Source organism: Haliaeetus albicilla, chromosome 3 (genome assembly GCF_947461875.1).
Source record: "Haliaeetus albicilla chromosome 3, bHalAlb1.1, whole genome shotgun sequence".
In the NCBI taxonomy this organism is placed as follows: domain Eukaryota; kingdom Metazoa; phylum Chordata; class Aves; order Accipitriformes; family Accipitridae; genus Haliaeetus; species Haliaeetus albicilla.
Window position 1 is genome coordinate 51,873,386 of NC_091485.1, and position 16,888 is coordinate 51,890,273.

General features: G+C 40.2%; 1 protein-coding gene across 5 annotated transcripts in view; it reads right to left on the reverse strand.

The window, feature by feature from the left end:
- Nucleotides 1-626: 626 nt before the first annotated feature.
- CFAP418 (cilia and flagella associated protein 418) overlaps nt 627-16,888 on the reverse strand; it is a 16,998-nt gene continuing 736 nt past the window's right edge. The window contains exons 2-8 of one of the 5 annotated variants that reach the window (XR_011324084.1): nt 15,750-15,840; nt 13,243-13,313; nt 12,663-12,728; nt 11,752-11,847; nt 8,354-10,082; nt 4,240-4,401; nt 627-1,046 (exon numbers count right to left, since the gene is read on the reverse strand). Coding sequence is in view for 2 of the 5 variants with exons in the window: in XM_069779720.1 (XP_069635821.1) it covers nt 4,843-4,903; nt 9,951-10,082; nt 11,752-11,847; nt 12,663-12,728; nt 13,243-13,313; nt 15,750-15,840 (517 nt within the window). In the remaining 3 variants the exon portion in view is untranslated. The other 4 variants (XR_011324082.1, XR_011324083.1, XM_069779720.1 and 1 more) reach the window with 4 other exon arrangements.

Below are 16,888 nucleotides of genomic sequence, written 5' to 3' on the forward strand. Positions count from 1 at the left end.
AGCAGCTCACATGAGGATGTTTGTACACAAGTATGTTCATGGTCTATAGTTTACGTACTGGTGCTGAGTCAGAATATATTAGAGTGAAAAGATTTTCCTGCAAACGTCTTTGCATTTCAGGAAGAATTTGCCTCTGTATTTTGAAAAAACACAACAGCTGCTGCTGCCCAGCTTGTGGCCTTGCTCTCAGACCTTTCTTTCAATCTGCAAACCCTTACATTTTTTTTCCCCCAGCAGTACAGTCTCCAGCACAGCAAATTTAAGGCTGCTGACAACAGGCTTGCTTTTCTTAGTTACCCTTCTTGGGCCTCTTAGATGTGGCCTGTGACCTCCTGGGACTCAAAGCTACATTAGGGCCCGCAACACTAGACTGCACATCCCAGAGCAGCAAGCTCTTTCTCCATCAGAAGTTTATAAGGATGGTTGTCAGACATGACAGCTGAATTGGTTAAACTCATTGAGAAACTAAATTTACTTCCTCAAAGTTTGCATTGCAAGCGTGCCCTGAGCTTTTCCCAGGCTGTCCAAACCAAGATGAGATTTTTTTCTGAAGGATGAATAAGCATACTTTCAAGTCTGTAAAGAAAACAACAGCCAACAGGAATGAAAAAAAGTGTGGGAAGCACTGTTTTATTTTTAAGTGGTTCAAGTGTGAATGTGCTCAGTTAAGGGAAGACTGTCAAAAATACCACTAAGTGCCTAAATGCCACTGGTGTTAGCTTATTGAAATTCTCCCGCGTTCTCCCACGCACTTCTGTTCTTGGCTAAAATACAGCCCAAACCATCAGGCAGCAGGGAGAGAGGGGTGTTCCTCCTGTCCCTCCTGGGACTTGCTGGACAGCCAGCATGGAAACTCGCGGTCTCTTTTTCTTTGACATATACTATATCCAGCCCCCTGCAGATGGGAGGCAGATTTCTGGTGGCAACTTGCACCTGGGTTCAGCCTGAGCTTCCAGTAGGGCTAGTCCTGTCTCAGGGCAGAAGGCACTACCTGCTCCTCGGAGATGCCTTCCAGGCCTGTGTTTATGTCATTCATTTGACCGTGGCTGTAGAAAGACAGGAAAATATTTCATTTCAGACAAGTTAATGAACTCCCATTTTCTGCCCTTAGTCCTTTAAATAGCAGAACAGGAAATATGAGTAACTTGCAACATCTGACAGAAAAGGAAAGTAGCTGCTTCGTTCTTTTATGGCCTGTTACCCTATAGAACAATGATGTGAGAATGTGTTGGGACAAACCTGATGAGGTGCTCTCTGCTGTGAAGTGCCTATTAGGCTGTTTGTTTTTCCCCTATTTAAAGGTGCCATTTGCCTTACCATGGATCCTGAAAATACCCAAGGTAACCACGTGCCCAGCCCTGGCCGAGAACCCCAAGTAGTGAATTGTTACTGCAAGGCCTGAGAAACGATTTGACATCTGGAAATTATCCACTTTACAAACATATTCTTTATAAAGAAGTAATGCTCTCCAGGTTTTAGGAGGGATTTCCAATATACCATGGGGAAAAAAAATCTTTTGCAAAAACAGAGTGACTAAGGATTTTAGCTTACACTAGCAACCCTGGTGTGAAGCACCTGGCTGGATACTCTGGGCGCTAAGACTGCTGACGGCTGCGTCACTGTATCCTCCTGTGCTCAGGAGACCGGTGATGTGCAGTACCCACATTCAGTTTGCAGAACAGATGGACCCCAATATCTTCTTGGCTTAACTTGTTTTAGCAGTTCAAATCCAGAATGTTCTCTTTGCAATTACCCAGGACAGATATATTTTATTGCTCTCCAGGACACGGGTAAGACTCTTTTGTACCACTCTCCTTTTTCATAGTTTAATTGTTTCCAGCCCTCCTCATTGGAATTGAACTAAATATATGTCTAGCATGGAAAAAAAGAAAAGAAAAGTGGTGTTTCAGACATATGTGGGAAGATGCAACTAAAAGACTGCTTTAAAGTGTTTCCAGCTCTCAATCTTAGCTTGAATAAAGTTTTGAGAAAATCTGAAATAATTTTGCAGTATACTTTGGGGAAGAGGGGAGAAATAAGAGTCATCATTCATAGAAAAATCAGTGCAGAGGATGCTACAATTTTGTGTTAACTCTTCATTTCAGCCACTGAGGAGCATGTATTGATTGAATGGTGCCCTGCTGCGCTGTTGGCTCAGGGCGGATGGATTTCCCAAGATATACACAGAAATCAAAAGGAAACTTGGCATCATATGTTAATGAGCAACCGATTACACTGCAAAGAATGTTTTGAAGCTGTTTATCTTCCACTTGTAAACAAGATGCCTCACTGATTCAAAGCAGTAAAACAATGCTGCAACAGCTTTTATCCCTAAAGCGCTGGAACCAGAGCTGTGCCAGCTCTGATATAAAACCTGTAGTCTAAAAATTGAACCAGATATTGCAGTGTGTATTAGGATTCAGGAAGGGCTTATATTTCTTTAGGGCTAGTAAGACTAATAATAATTCTTACTATGATAAACTTTTTATTTTTAAAAGACACACACCCTCTTACTTTAGCATGCAGATCAATCTGTTTCTGCAAGTGACAGTAACTGAGAATGAATGAGACCGTAATACACCATGGTAAGCAGTTTTTTGGATAACTGGCCCCAGGATATAATCTCTTCCTAAACCCATCTGCATGCGCAAGATTGTACCCTGACTACATCGATGTGAATGGTCTTCCCAGGAAGGGTGTTACGGCCAGGCAGCTATCACAGCCTGCTGTAGCAATTTATACACTTTTTCTCATCTGCATCCTGAGCAGCCCACTCTGCCCTAGATAAGGAGTTTGATGCTAAATTCAACCTTCCTGTCTCTGGTAGCTGCTTCCCCCTTCCTGTGAATGCTGTTTACATCGGGGCAGTCAGGACGTGGGCTTCCGAGCACCGTCAGATTGCTGACTATCCCAAAGCTTCTTTGCACTTCTTTGCATGCATCTGAAAGATGTATGCTCACTGTATTTCATTACTATCAATCACATACATTGCATTGTCTTAGAGCAAGACCATATTACTTGCCTTTAAATAAGAGACTGAAAAATTTTATGGATACTTTATAAAATATCTTACCACCATTCAAAAGCTAGTTAACATTTTTTTCCCCTCTGTAGACAACCACATTTTTAAATAGATGTATTTAAGGTACTTGGAGCTAGAATACTGTGTGTTTGTTTGACCAGTATGAAAATGTCTTCCTCCTCTTTGCCTCCCAATTCTTTAGCATAAGCTCTGAGGCTGTGAGGGTTTCAGTTTCACTAAACTGTCATGAAAAGCTTCAAGATCATTTGCTTGTATTTGAATAACAGCTATAAACCACTGGCTAAGATGATTTTAGCAGTCCTGAATATCTTAGCTCTTATAACTAAATATAATATCTGGCTATAATATCTAAATATAACGTCTGATTATCATCTTAGCTCTTGTATCTAAAACCTATCACCAGGAAACAAGTTTCAAAATACTGCAGGAAACCCTTCTCACAAATTTTAGAGGAAAAAACCCAAACCCAAATGAACCATACTCAGCTCACGTGTTCCACTGCATCCTCATTTGGAAGCAAGCAGGTACTCTCTGAGGTTGAAGACACTCCTGCACTTCGCTTCCCTATGCAGCTCAGGTTCCTAAGATGGAAGTGACGGAAGGGCAGTGTATGGGGGGGTGGATTTACCCCCACCTTCTGGACCAGCCCCTGGAATTGCAATTCTAAAAGACTCCTAGAAAGGACACCTGCCACATGAAGTTTTGTCCTTGCTTTTGGCAAATTGTGGGCATTTCAACTTGTCCCTGCAGCATGCTATTTTTGTTTCTTTCACTTAGGTGTGTCTTCTCTAGTTTAGAAGCAAACAAAAACCAATGGCTTATTTCTTGCCTGAAAAAATGTTTTCATGAAACTTTTCTAATAGGCAACCTCTCACACTGTGCTACTCAGCCTTGCTTGTTCCTATTTTCTCTACTAAACTTTGTGTTCAACTATTTCTCCTATTAGAAGGAAGTAAGTAAATAAAAATGAAGTGTTACAGAGATCACTCACCTACGGTGTAACTAGGCTAAATTTAGATGATACTCCCTCTTTTACCAGTAAAATAAGCAAACTCTAGTTTCATGGTTTAGATGTGTTTGTGCTTCTAGTTAAAAGCACCTTATCGCTTCTATAGAAATAGACACAACTTCACCGGTTATCGGAGATCATGTTTACTTCCATCCACTATAAATCTGCTTTGCGCATTCCCACTTACTGGATTCCCAAAGAACCAGAAGAGAGTTCAGAGAGTGAGACTTCACCAAAACCTTAGCCATGGCTCATGGCCGATGAACTGCTGGATGCAGGTCTTCAGACGGTTCTCACTGCCATTTCTCAGACTGCTTGCTCTGCAGCATCTCTGGTCTACATTGCTTTCCTACATAGACAGAAACAATTTTTTGGTATTTCTAAATCTTGGCCTTTTACTATTTCCTTTTAAAGATCTGCCATCTTTTCATACCTTGGGTGATGTGCCATATAATTTTTGTATTGAACATTAGAAGATCCTAATGTACACAACCTCTACTTGCCAAAATTACTTAACAACCTTTTCAGGGAAAATTAATTTGGGCAGGGTGAAAGGTAAATCCTGAGGCAATTTAGTTTTTCTACTGATGTTATTAGAGGATAAACATATACATACATATACCTACATACACACACAGAGACACAGGGGTTTTTTTATGCTTCTTTAGCTGAGAGCTAAAAAAGTTAATCATCTGCTTTAGTACTGGTCAAGGACCACTTCAGGACCATTTGGATGAAGTCACACAAAAATAAAGTGGAGTTGCCTCAGATCTGGCTACCCCACTTATAATCACACTAGTAGGAGACAAATGCAAGCAGCCTCGGTTGGTTGAATGTAAATCTTCATTATTCTAGAAAAAAAAGAAGTATGAGCTTGTATTAGTGAAGCAGAAGCTGAACTTTAACACTCAGCGGTGTTGCTCTGCCCTCTACAGACTAGATTGTATAATCCCATTTTACCCCAAATTGCATACTTTTAAAGCACATCTAACCCAACAGAAAAGTTGTCAATATGAATTAAACGTACATGGTCACTACCTTCTAACGGTGCACTGTGACACTGCAAGTAGTAAATAAGGTAAGTCAGGAGTACTCCTGAGGCAGCGGGTGTTTTCTGTGTGTTCTCACAGAGTCCACACTGCCCACTAAGTCTGGGAAGTAATTATTGCCTGAACAGCACCAACGCCTAGAGTCCAAATTCAGAATGGAGTATAGGAAATATTTATGTCTGTTACTCTAACGTATGCCATGCAGCATTTCTCCATGATGGAGAAACACCATTTGTTCCAACTCCCATATGTAGAGCAACTTCTTCCTGGTACTAAGAATGGTTTTCTACAGCGAGATCCAGGGGACAGCAAATGCTGTGATTCCTTGATTGATCTCCCTCTTTTAAGTGACCAGTGTGATGCTAGTGAAAACCTGCCTTGACTGATACACAAAGGTACCAGCATCCTACTCTGCAAGAAGTTAGCTATATGCCCCCTTCCACAGCAGCTGGCTCCACCTTTTATCCTAGGTAAACATCCAAGAAATGTGGTAAATGCAGCCACCTTTACGAGCTCTCTATAATTTAATGTGCTCTCCTCATGTTATCTGGTAAAGAATGTTAAAGCTCATTTAATTTTCAGGTATTTGCTGCATCCCCATCGATGTGAGAAAACACACACAACAGGACTTATGGTTTCTTATGAGCTGGACAGTGTTTTTGTACTAAGGGCATTTCATAACCCTTCTGACAGAGAAAACATGGTCCTACATAACATTTATAAGGCTTCTCTTTGGAACAACACAATAGCATTTACACAACACACAATTCAGATTTGTTCCAACTTTTCATTTTATTGAAGTATCAACATTTGAAAAATGCATTCCTTGAAGCACATATGCCACATCCCAGGAATCATATGTGGGCCTTGCAAATGAGCAGCACCTGATGCTCCTTTACTCCACCCCCTACAGGGTGGCCTGTCTGCGGTTATCAGATGTCACACAGCAGACAAAACTGGTCAGGTCTTGTACAAAAAGAGCCTGGCAGGAAGAAAAATTTGCCTACGCAGCTCCCAGCACAGTCCCTCTCCTATTGTTTGACTACCACATGTGCTGGTTACATGTCCCAAAGACTCCCATGTCAGGAAACAAGAGAAGTGAGCAGTCTTTCAGCAAGTGGCAGCTTCCAGTGCCTAGCATTTGCAGAATACCTTCAGTACAAAACTGAAATGGGTGCTCAGAAAAAAAATATCTTTGTTCAATTTTATACAGTGCAGAGCTTGCAATGTGTGATGCTGTAAGTTAAATTTTATGGCAGGGCAAGATCCTTAATAATTACTCTACTGAGCTATACTCAGCAACTGGGTTGGACACCCTCCATAGTTTGCAGGTAAAACAAGTGAGATATGGTCAGAACAGCACATTAAAATTTGATAAAGAAAAGCTATAAGAATGCACTATATACATCTGAATTGGATTCCTATCCAGAAGTACTGCAGGAACACAGATTTAGAAAAGTTGGTATGACACTAAACCACTGACTACATTTCCAAGTGAATGCTTTTGTGTGGATTCTCATTTTGTCATCCTTCATTGGTTTTGTTTTGTTGAGGGATCTGCTGCAGAATAAAAAATTTCCAAGCATATCACCCAAACAAAATGAAAGTCTCAAGTTTTCACCTTGCCCGTTTCACAAACAGAAATGGTATTATTACTTCCAAAGAAAAAAAATGGAGGAAAACAATGGTCACATTTATACATAGCAAAACTGTTCTCCAGTACTTCCGTTTGACAACAGCTGAATGGCATTCTTAAACAAAATTCTTTACATAGTCCCTGCTATCTCAGATAACTGACACGGAAATATCACTTAGGGTCTGGGCTACATCTTGAAAACCTTGTGCAATCTTACAATACCTTCCTCAAATGAACATTCAAGCTCTAATTTTACCTTTCTTTACATTCTTTTCATTGAGGACTTTGGAGTGGTTTGTAACATGTAACTGAAGAAAGTAAAGGAAGGGAAATCAAATACTTAATACCACTCCTTTTTCCAACAAAATAATTATATTTAATGACATAGTAACTATTATCAGATCTAGAAATATGCTAAATTCTGTAATGAAAACCAATACAATAAGCACTATTTCTGCACCTGTTTAAAACTTCACTTGGACAAAGAGCTGTCATATCCCACCATTCTGACCAAGGCTAGAAACAAGTAACTATACTTGAATAAGCATGATGATTTCAGGGGAATGCTCAGGTTTTCACACACATTTACTAATAAAGATTATCTCCTAACATTTTCAGTGCTTGGAGTGCAGTCTTAGTGGCGTTAGTGATACAATCACCTGACAACAATCTCCACCCAGAAGAACTCTCTTTCTACAACTCTCCAGGCTAACAGAAGACTGAGGGATGAGGTGACCTCGGAGAAATGCTGACTAATGTTGTCAACAGATATTGGCGCTAATCCTTTTTACTTCTCCTACACTCTTAGTCCTTTTGTCTCAATTCCTTCCTAGCCTCCGCTTTTGAAGTGCTGCAGGCTGTATTTTTGTCGTAAAAATCACTAGAACGGATGTCTTGAACTTTTGTTTCTGCATGATTTGCTCCACACACTTGGTAGTGCAAACTGTTCCAGAGAGGGTGACTATTTCTATTAGTTTGTTTAAAACGGGGTACAGGAGACACGCTCCTTTTCCAAGTCATGTAAGACTCATGAACTGAGATGGGTGTTAGGATTTCCCCATTTCCTGCTCACAAGTTGCAAGCCCAACTTTTTCCCTACATTGTGGCACAAGTTCCAGTGCAAATGCAGGCCAAAAGAGCATCCTGCGGGGCTACTTGGTCATCAGTTTCAAATGGCCTTGGAACAGGCAAGCTAAGGCAACTCAGCACTTTTTGAAATGCATTCTTCTTCAAGAAGAATGAAAAGTAGGTTTCTTCTTCTCTAGAGCTTGTTAATAAATTACATACTACTGCTGGGTTCTTCTCTTACCATTAGCACTGATTTTCTCTGGGACTGGAAATCGCTCAGGCCCACCTGAAGAAAACCCAGGAACACTGCTTACAGTCCACACAGGGGCTATCTCTTCACAAAGGACAGAAAGACAAGCAGACCTCTTCCAGTAGCTGACTGAGTATTAATCAGCTGGTCTCTGGGTCTCTCTGTCTCCTGAACCTGCAGTTTTAGACTCTAGCAGTTGAAACTTCAGCCTGAAACACCAATTGCATTGAAAACAATACATGACCTTAAATATGTCTATACCATTATGCCAAGTAGTACCTCTCCAAAGCCAACTCACCTCTGAACCTACTAGCAAGGCCGCATGTGGCACTGGAACATGCACTCTAGAGCACCGAAGCACTGTGTATGTAAAGCACTGCCCCGCCTCCCAGGCACACTGCTGGTCCTCTGCAGGTTCTAAAAAAACACTCATGGAGGGGGAAGGTGAGTAGGATGCAGAGTACATTGTGCCTCTGGTCACTACTGAGATCTGCTCTTTCAGAGGGGTACAGACAAAGCAACAGGTTCAAGAGATGACCTCTATAAGAAAGATCATGCAATTGTTTTGGAAAAGCTCAGAAAAAGAACAAATGTACAGATTAGGGCCATGAGCAAAACTTCACAAAAAAAGAAATGGCTTTGTATAGCTAGAATTGCACAAAAGTAATTTTGCATTTATCTGTACAGTATCACATAGTGCGTAGCAAAAATACTGACAGACTTCCCATTTTGAGACACTTTTCAATTTAGTAATTGCCAGGACTGGTAATCCTTTCTTTCCTCTCTGCCCACCCAAAACCCATATCCATCTCCTGTGTTATTTATACAGAATGAAAAGAAAGAGCTCATAAACTATAGTGACATTAACTGTAATCAAGACAATTCACCAAGTAACATGATACTGGAGGTAGTTTTATGATGTTACTGGGGGAAGGGAGTGTGTTGAAACAGGACAGTTACACTTTCTGAATACATAGTATTTTGAAGTGAAGCTGAAGTGAGAGCTAAGTGAAACTGAAAAAAATCCAAATTTGAATGTCAGTGGGGATATATATTTTCTCACTCAAAAGCCTAAGCCTTTTTTCCCTTGAAAATATTGATAAAGAGTTATACACTCTTCAGAATCTCTTTAAAATTGCACCGTATTTAATAATTGCACAATAACTTGTTCGCCTCTTGCAGTGAAGGCTGAAGGGAAGTCCAAGAAATTCACTGTGGTAAAAGTCTTTAGTCAGCAGAAAGTGCTTTGAAGAAAGCAGTAGGAACTGGATGGAAATTTCCAGCACCTGCAGTTTTTGGCTACTGGTGGCTAAAAGAAAGTAAAGTTTTGGGGTGTGCTGAAACCTTCGAGGTGAGAGCTGATCTTGCAGTAATTTTTTAAGAGATCTACAACCACTTGCTCATTAACAGCTATGAGCAAAGCAGAACAGCAGTATTAATTTCTGTGCAGAAATTCATATGCTTGTGTGTCATGGCTGCATCCCAACCCACCATTTTGAGTCCAAGATTCTGCAAACATGGGAAATAAGGCGCTCTGCTAGATATGAGGAACAGTCTCAAGGTGCTTTGCCCCATGCCTAAATCTGTCAATTTCCTCTTCCTTTCTTAACACTACTGAGTATAAGCTTTAACCTCATTTAGCATCTAGAAAGCCTCCAAACTGATTGTTTCTTCTAATAATTCAACTCCCAACATTACTAGCAAGACAGATAAATTGAAAAAAAGTTTTCAGGTTGAAGTCTGGGTGTTATAATCTATTTCTAGATATAAGTATTCAGGTTTCCATCTGTTCTCAGAAAACTGTGGGGGACACAAATTGAGTTTATGACCTGTTTCCACACAAGTAGGTACCACGCACAAAAGGACTTCATTCTGCATGTTTACCACAAACCCACCGAAGCTGCTGGTCTGTTTGGAGGTCAGTTAATTCATCAATGGATCTCCAGCTGCACTGACAAGCATACGCTCGTGCTCCTTTCTTCTTTATCATCTTTGCTCTTAGTTTACTGAGCTCAGGCATGTTATTCCTGCCAATCAAGTGAGTTCAGTTTAGGATCATGCATTTTTTTTTTTAAAGAAAAAAGATTCCTAAGGCCATTTCAATTCAGAAAAGCTCTTCAGAACATTTCTGAGTACCATTGTCATGAATGAATTTAGGGATGTGTTTAAATTCTGTTTTGAACATAATCCTTTCCTGAGAGCAGTCTCAGTGTGTACTTGCTGTATTCTCAGATCAACTGGAGATTGAAATTTTTGTAAACAATGTCCTCAGTCGGGTTTAGAGACCCTGTGTGAGCTCCAGAGAAAGAGTTGGGAAGAAAACTAGATAGAGTTAATTGTCGTGTTAAGAAATTATCCAAAAATGTATTTATCTTATCAAACTTACTGTAAAAACCCCTATGCAGAATGGGTACAACAACAGATAAAATTTTCATCAGAAACTGTTATTCAGGATGGTTGTTAAAGTGACTGAAATGAAATGGCCTTAAGAGGGAAGAACGTACATCAAACCACAAGTAATTCCTATGCAAGCATCAAGCACAACAGATTTAGCATTTTAACTATCCCTGCTCTCATGACCTCCTCCTGGCCATCAATTACTGACCACTCAGTTGCTCAGAAACAACATTAACAAGTCCAGCTAAATAAAGAAAACCCAAAACAAACATCAAAGGAAGACTTTTTAGAAAAAGAGGTCAGACACCTGTTCATGGAAGGCAAATGTTTAATCTTCAACTTTGTTTTTTTAAACTTCAGATTGGTCAAAATAAATAGCTAAATATCTTGCTAAAGATTACAGATTTTAATCAATGTTACAACTATCTGATACTAATGCCTTTCATTTCTTTTTTTTTTTAATATTAATTTCAAGAACTCAGAAGCAGAATAATTTTGACTTTGAGTAAATAAAAGGATCATATTTTTATTTAACCTTTCCAGTTACCAAACTCATCTCAGGAGACTAGTGCAGCACTATATTTTTAATGCTGCTTTAAGTAATGGGAAAATAAGATTTGCATTCAAAGAGAAATACAAATTTTGAAACTGGAAGGAAAATACAGGAAAAACCTAACATGTAATACAGGAAAAATAATGGAAAAGGAGATGATGTACCCACTACTGTTCATCTCCAGCTGTCCAGCCCCTAGTGGCCAAGCACATACTCTGAACAATTCCACTACCTCCAACAGTTAACGGGCACATACAGAGACTACTAAAACCTGAGGCATTCCAATTTGATGTCTGTATTAGGAGCATGCCTACTACAGTACTGGGTAAAAAACCAAAATCTGATTTGAAACAATCACAGTTTGTATGACTGAAGGTACGGTGAGAAGTACATGCTGAAAAATCTGCATTCATTTTGTAGGCATCCCGCAATGGCACACCAGAGGTCAACCCATCACACAGATTGTCTGCTCATTTCAGCAGTAAAGTTGCCTTTTGATCCATGAAACTTGAATTCTTTCTAAAAAGCACAGAGGTAGAGTGACGGGGGAAGAAATGGAAAGGCACGATTATGGGAGATGTTGCATCCCTCTCCCTGCAGACTTTCCCACCCAATCCCTGAACAGGTTGCACACATGCTCCTTTTTAAGTAACACAGGAGTGCTCAGGACTTTTCATCTTTTCCATTCATATCAAGCCCCAAAGCACAACAACACAATACTAATACCAAATCCACCTCAGACATACCTGAAAAAAAGATAATCACAGGACTGATCCCAGATGTAGTCATTGAAAAGTGACACACGGAAGTCGCAAGCAGTACAACGTAGTTGATCACACGTTCTGGCCAAAAAAGAACAGAAAGCTCCAAGAGCTTATTACAATCAGAGAGGCTATCCAGATCATAACTGTTTTAAAGTACAGTGCTCACTCAGAAATACTAGAAGCAAGGTTACCCTCTAATCTTAATTTTTTGACATCTCTGGCACATTCATCATGGTATGTGTTTTAACTTATGTGATCAGGTATTATTTTTACAGGTTCCTAACCTCACAGAACACATGAAATAAACTGATATTCTCTTGATATATTCTCTTTAGTCTTCCTCACTGGTATGGCACCTGACCAGCATCCAAATATGCATCAAACGCATAATTACTACAAAAAATCCCACAAGGAAAAGCAATAACATTCTACAGGATACTAGGGATAAATCTTTAAAGTACCTCTCCTACTAAGTTCAGCTGCAGTTGCAAAGCACTCTGACTATTTTCATTTCAGGCTCTGGGATGATTTAAACCAGTCCGCTGATTTAAGTCACATACTCAGCATCACACAGAAAGATGAAGAGAGGCAGGGAAAAATAACAATACTCTACAGCAGCAATTTTCTTAACTACCTGTTACTGATTTTTGGAGTCTCGTGTCTCATTTGCACACATCTTTCAACTCCTCAAATGAACAAAAGATCTAGTGGTCAATACCAAAGGACTGGAAGGGACCAGCTGACTTCAACTGCAGTTTCAGGCAGACATATGTTGAGATGAATATAGGGCTGTCCTGTCCAGTTCAAATGCAGAACACTGTACCGCCACAGAAACACAGTTGTGAATAAAAATAATGATAAAACAAGTAGAATTTTTTTTTCACATTTCCTACCTTTTTGAAATATTCGTTCCTATGCCATATGGTGAAGAGCTTCCACCCAGGTACACTGGACAGCATCTATATAGATTTCATTAAAAAATATTAAATTATAGCGAAACATTTTTGAGAAAGTAGTACAATGCTTCTCCTAGTTTAACAGTATGGTATTTCTAAAATAATATTTATTAAATATAGGCAAAGCATCCAAATGCTTACAAACTACAGAATTTTAAAATTTCCATTACCAAGGTGTTCAAAGAAAAACTCTACAACAACCACTCTCTATACCAAATACATATGGGACTATATATTGCAGCATTTGATAAATGTATATGTCCACAAGTCAAAGGAAGCTGTTGTTCAATAGCTTAAACAATTAATAAATTTATAACAAATAATTTTGACACATGAAAGCACATTAGTAATTCTTCAAAATCATCTTTCTGTTTATCTTTTTCTTCAAAAACAATACTTCTCTGAGTACTCAGTTTCTTTCTTAGTTAATGTCAACACAGATTGAACAGTAGCAATATTATTAGACTGACAACAAGCTATAATCAAGCTGTGTTCAACATAAACATTTTTTACTTACCTTTTCCTATGAGCCTGTACAACAGCACTATTGCTTTCAGGTCTGAGACTTGCAGAGTTAGACTTCAATTTCTATTTAAAAAGCAATCAAAGAATAAAAGGCAGCATTACAGCAAGGTAACAATATTCTGTTTTACTTAATAAGCAGGAGCCAGAAAATCTCAGTCACAGAAGGGGACTAAGAATTTGGGAATTGTATTGCTTATCTTTCTGTGACACTCTGAGACAAGAGCTGCTGAAGTAACAGTTAAATGAGGAACGAGGCTTCTCTTCCCATACTGAGTTCCCAGCTCTGTATGAAGGAATTCAACACCACACGATCACTTTGACTTTACAATCAAGACTTAGAATTTCATGCCTGCTTTTTAATAATTTTGCTTTTAAAAACAGTTTAATTTAGTAACCTTCTCCCTCAGGTTTTTTGAGCTTTTGTTTTACTGAAAACACATCAAGGACCTACGTTATTCAAAAAGATAAAGTGCCTTTGAAAAGTTTGTTATTTGCTGCACATAAACCATGTTATTTGACTTCTAGAATACTTGAATTCTAGATCCTAAATGGGAAGTCCTAGGAATATAAAATGATAAAATTATGGAAATTTACTGATGTAGTTCTCTCTCACTCAGACATACGTATTGTGGTATACAAGTGTTTTTTGTTGGTTCAGACTTAGCCATTCTGTAAGAAATCAAAGACAACCAAAGCAAAACCAACATCACTCATGAAAATAAGAGCATCTGCACAGGGGGTTATGAAGTATAAATAATACAATTTTCCACTGATGATACCTAAATGAATATCTATTTTCAAGGCCTTCTGTCACTCTGAATGTCTTAACAATGCAAATTTGCAGCTTCATCACCATCTCCTGCTGTCAAACAACAGAAGTAATTTGCAGATGATACAAAATGGGGAGCAGTGGTTGGCATGCCAGATGACTGCATTGCCATTCAGAGGGACTTCAACAGACTGCAGAAACGGGCTGAGAGGAATCTCTTGAAGTTCAGCTAAGAGGAAATGCAAATTCCCGCCCCTGGGGAGGAATAACCCTCATGCACCAGAACACGCTGAGGGCTGACCAGCTGGAAAGCAGCTTTGCAGAGAAGGTCGTGGGAAATTCAGTCAGTGATAAATTGACCATGAGCCAGCAGTGTGCCCTTGCAGCACAGAAGGCCAACAGCATCCTGGGCTACATTAGGAGGGACGTTGCCAGCAGGTCAAGGGAGGTGATCCTTGGTCTCTACTCAGTACTGGTGAGACAGAATCACAGAACCATTTTGATTGCAAGGGACCTCTTGCGATCACCTAGGCCACCGCCCCTGCTCAAAGCAGGGTCAGCTTCAGCAGCTTGCCCAGGACTGTGTCTAGTTCAGTTTTGAAAATCTCCACAGAGACTCCACAACCTCTCTGGGCAGCCTGTGCCAGTGTTTGACCACCCTCGCAGTAAAAAAAGTGTTTTCTTGTATACAGATGGAATTTCATGTCTTTCAGTTTGTGCCCATTGCCTCTCGTCCTGTCACTAGGTACTATGGAAGAGAGTCTGGCCCCTTCTTTACTCCACCCATCAGGTATTTACACACATTGACAAGATACCCCTGGAGCCTTCTCTTCTCCAGGCTGAATAGTCCCAGCTCTCCCAGCCTCTCCTCATATGAAAGATACCCCAGTCTCTGTATCATCTCCACAGCCCTTTGCTGGAGGCTCTCCAGTAGCTCCACCTCTCTCGTGTACTGGGGAGCCCAGAACTGGACACAATACTCCCGATGTGGCCTCACAGACATGTCTGGAGTTCTGTGCCCAGCACAAAAGAGACATGGACATAATGGTGATTACGGACTTAGACCATCTGACATACAGGTAGAGGCTGTATTTGTAGAGAGCTGGAATTCTTTAGCCTGGAGAAGACAAGGGTTAGGAAAATCTTATCAATGTGTAAAAATACATGACAGGGAAAAACAAAGAAGATGTAGCCAGACTCTTCTCAGTGAGGCCCACTGACAGGAGGAGAGGCAATGGCCACAAATTGAAATACAAGAAATTCCGGTTAAACATATGAAAAAACTTCTTTATTTCTTGTGAGGGTGGTCAGACACTGGAACAGATTACTTAGGCTGTAGAATCTCCATCCTTGGAGATATTCAAAAGCTGTCTGGACACAGTCCTGGGCAACCAGCTCTAGGTAGCCCTGCTTGAGCAGGTGGTTGGATGAGATGACCTCCAGAGGTCTCTTCCAACCTCAACCATTCTGTAATTCTGTGGTATCTGATGCTATGCTCTATCTTGAGCATTTCCTTTAATCGCCTGTTACTGCCTGGGTAAGACCACCTCTTTGTAACTCTCCTGTTCCTCACTATAGGACTGTTGCATTTTCCTTCCTGCTTTATTTTCCAAGTTCATCCTACAGCTTGTTTTAGTTAATTTTTTGCTTTAAAACAGTTTTAGTTTATGGTGCTTTTCTTTCCATCGCTGAACCTCATCTGTTCTGCATTTCTCCAGACTCCTACTCACCAGAGGTGTTTTGGTAAAGCTGCTGTCATTACAGATTTCATCAATAATGTCATCTATATTTTCTTCAGCACTCATTAACAGTTTAGCTGATCTGAAAAACAAACAAATCAACTTTCATTTCGTAGCATGACCAGAGCAGTTCTAACTGTAAGTAAGTTAAAACATAAAATTAGTTACAGCCTTTTTCCTCTAGTATTTCTGTAGTATCTAAGGTAGGCCATCCAAATCATGACTGGACAGATGTAAACTGCAGGATGACGCCTTTCACTCCCTGTTGAAGTGTCCCATCATAGGCCTTATTTTTGCTTGCTTCTTTTATTTCCAGCCACTTCCAACCCTGAATAAAACGATGACAACATAACCCATGCTGCACTTACTGAGCAGTAAATTGGGCAGCCCTGATTTTTCACATTAATCTTCAGCAGCAGGAATATGGAAAGGTCAGGGAGAGTTCTCTCCTTATGCTATACAACTGCAGGGGTTCTGAAGGAATTCCTGCCAAACTGTATGCATTTAGAGAGATCACCTGCACTTTGCTTTCACTCAAGTGAGGAGTCTTGTCACTCATCTGCTGTTTGCTAGCTCTTTGTCAGAGAAAGAGGCCTGTAGTACTACTACATCAACCAATCAAGAACAAATCTACTCCCGAGAAAGAAAAAAACTGTGTGATTTTTAGAAATATTATAACTAGACTGACTAAATTTAAGTGCTTATCTAACCATTATGCAAACAATGGGGAAGTCCCGTGATGTGGCCAAAGGCAGCAGGCTTATTGGTCTTGCATTAGTCATTTGGGTCTTCAAGATCCTTGCCTGGGACTCTGAAATGCCTGTTGGGTAAGCGCTCAGCAGCCCACCTGTGGAGATATTTGGCAAAGCCCCTCTGGTCCACAGACCTTCCAACGGGAGTCTGAGATACCAGCGAGGGCCAGGATGGAAACCTGAGGGCCCGCAGCGGTGTGGCAGACCGCTTGGCAGTACGGTCAGCAGTGACCCTGTCACAACCAAACCTGTCAGTATTCAGGCTAGCATTTTCAAAATTGTGAAATTTGAGGTAGATACGTGAAAGTGTGGAGTGTAAGTAAGTTAAGCACTTAGTGTAGAAGATATGGTTAACAGAATACATAAATGACTGAAGTA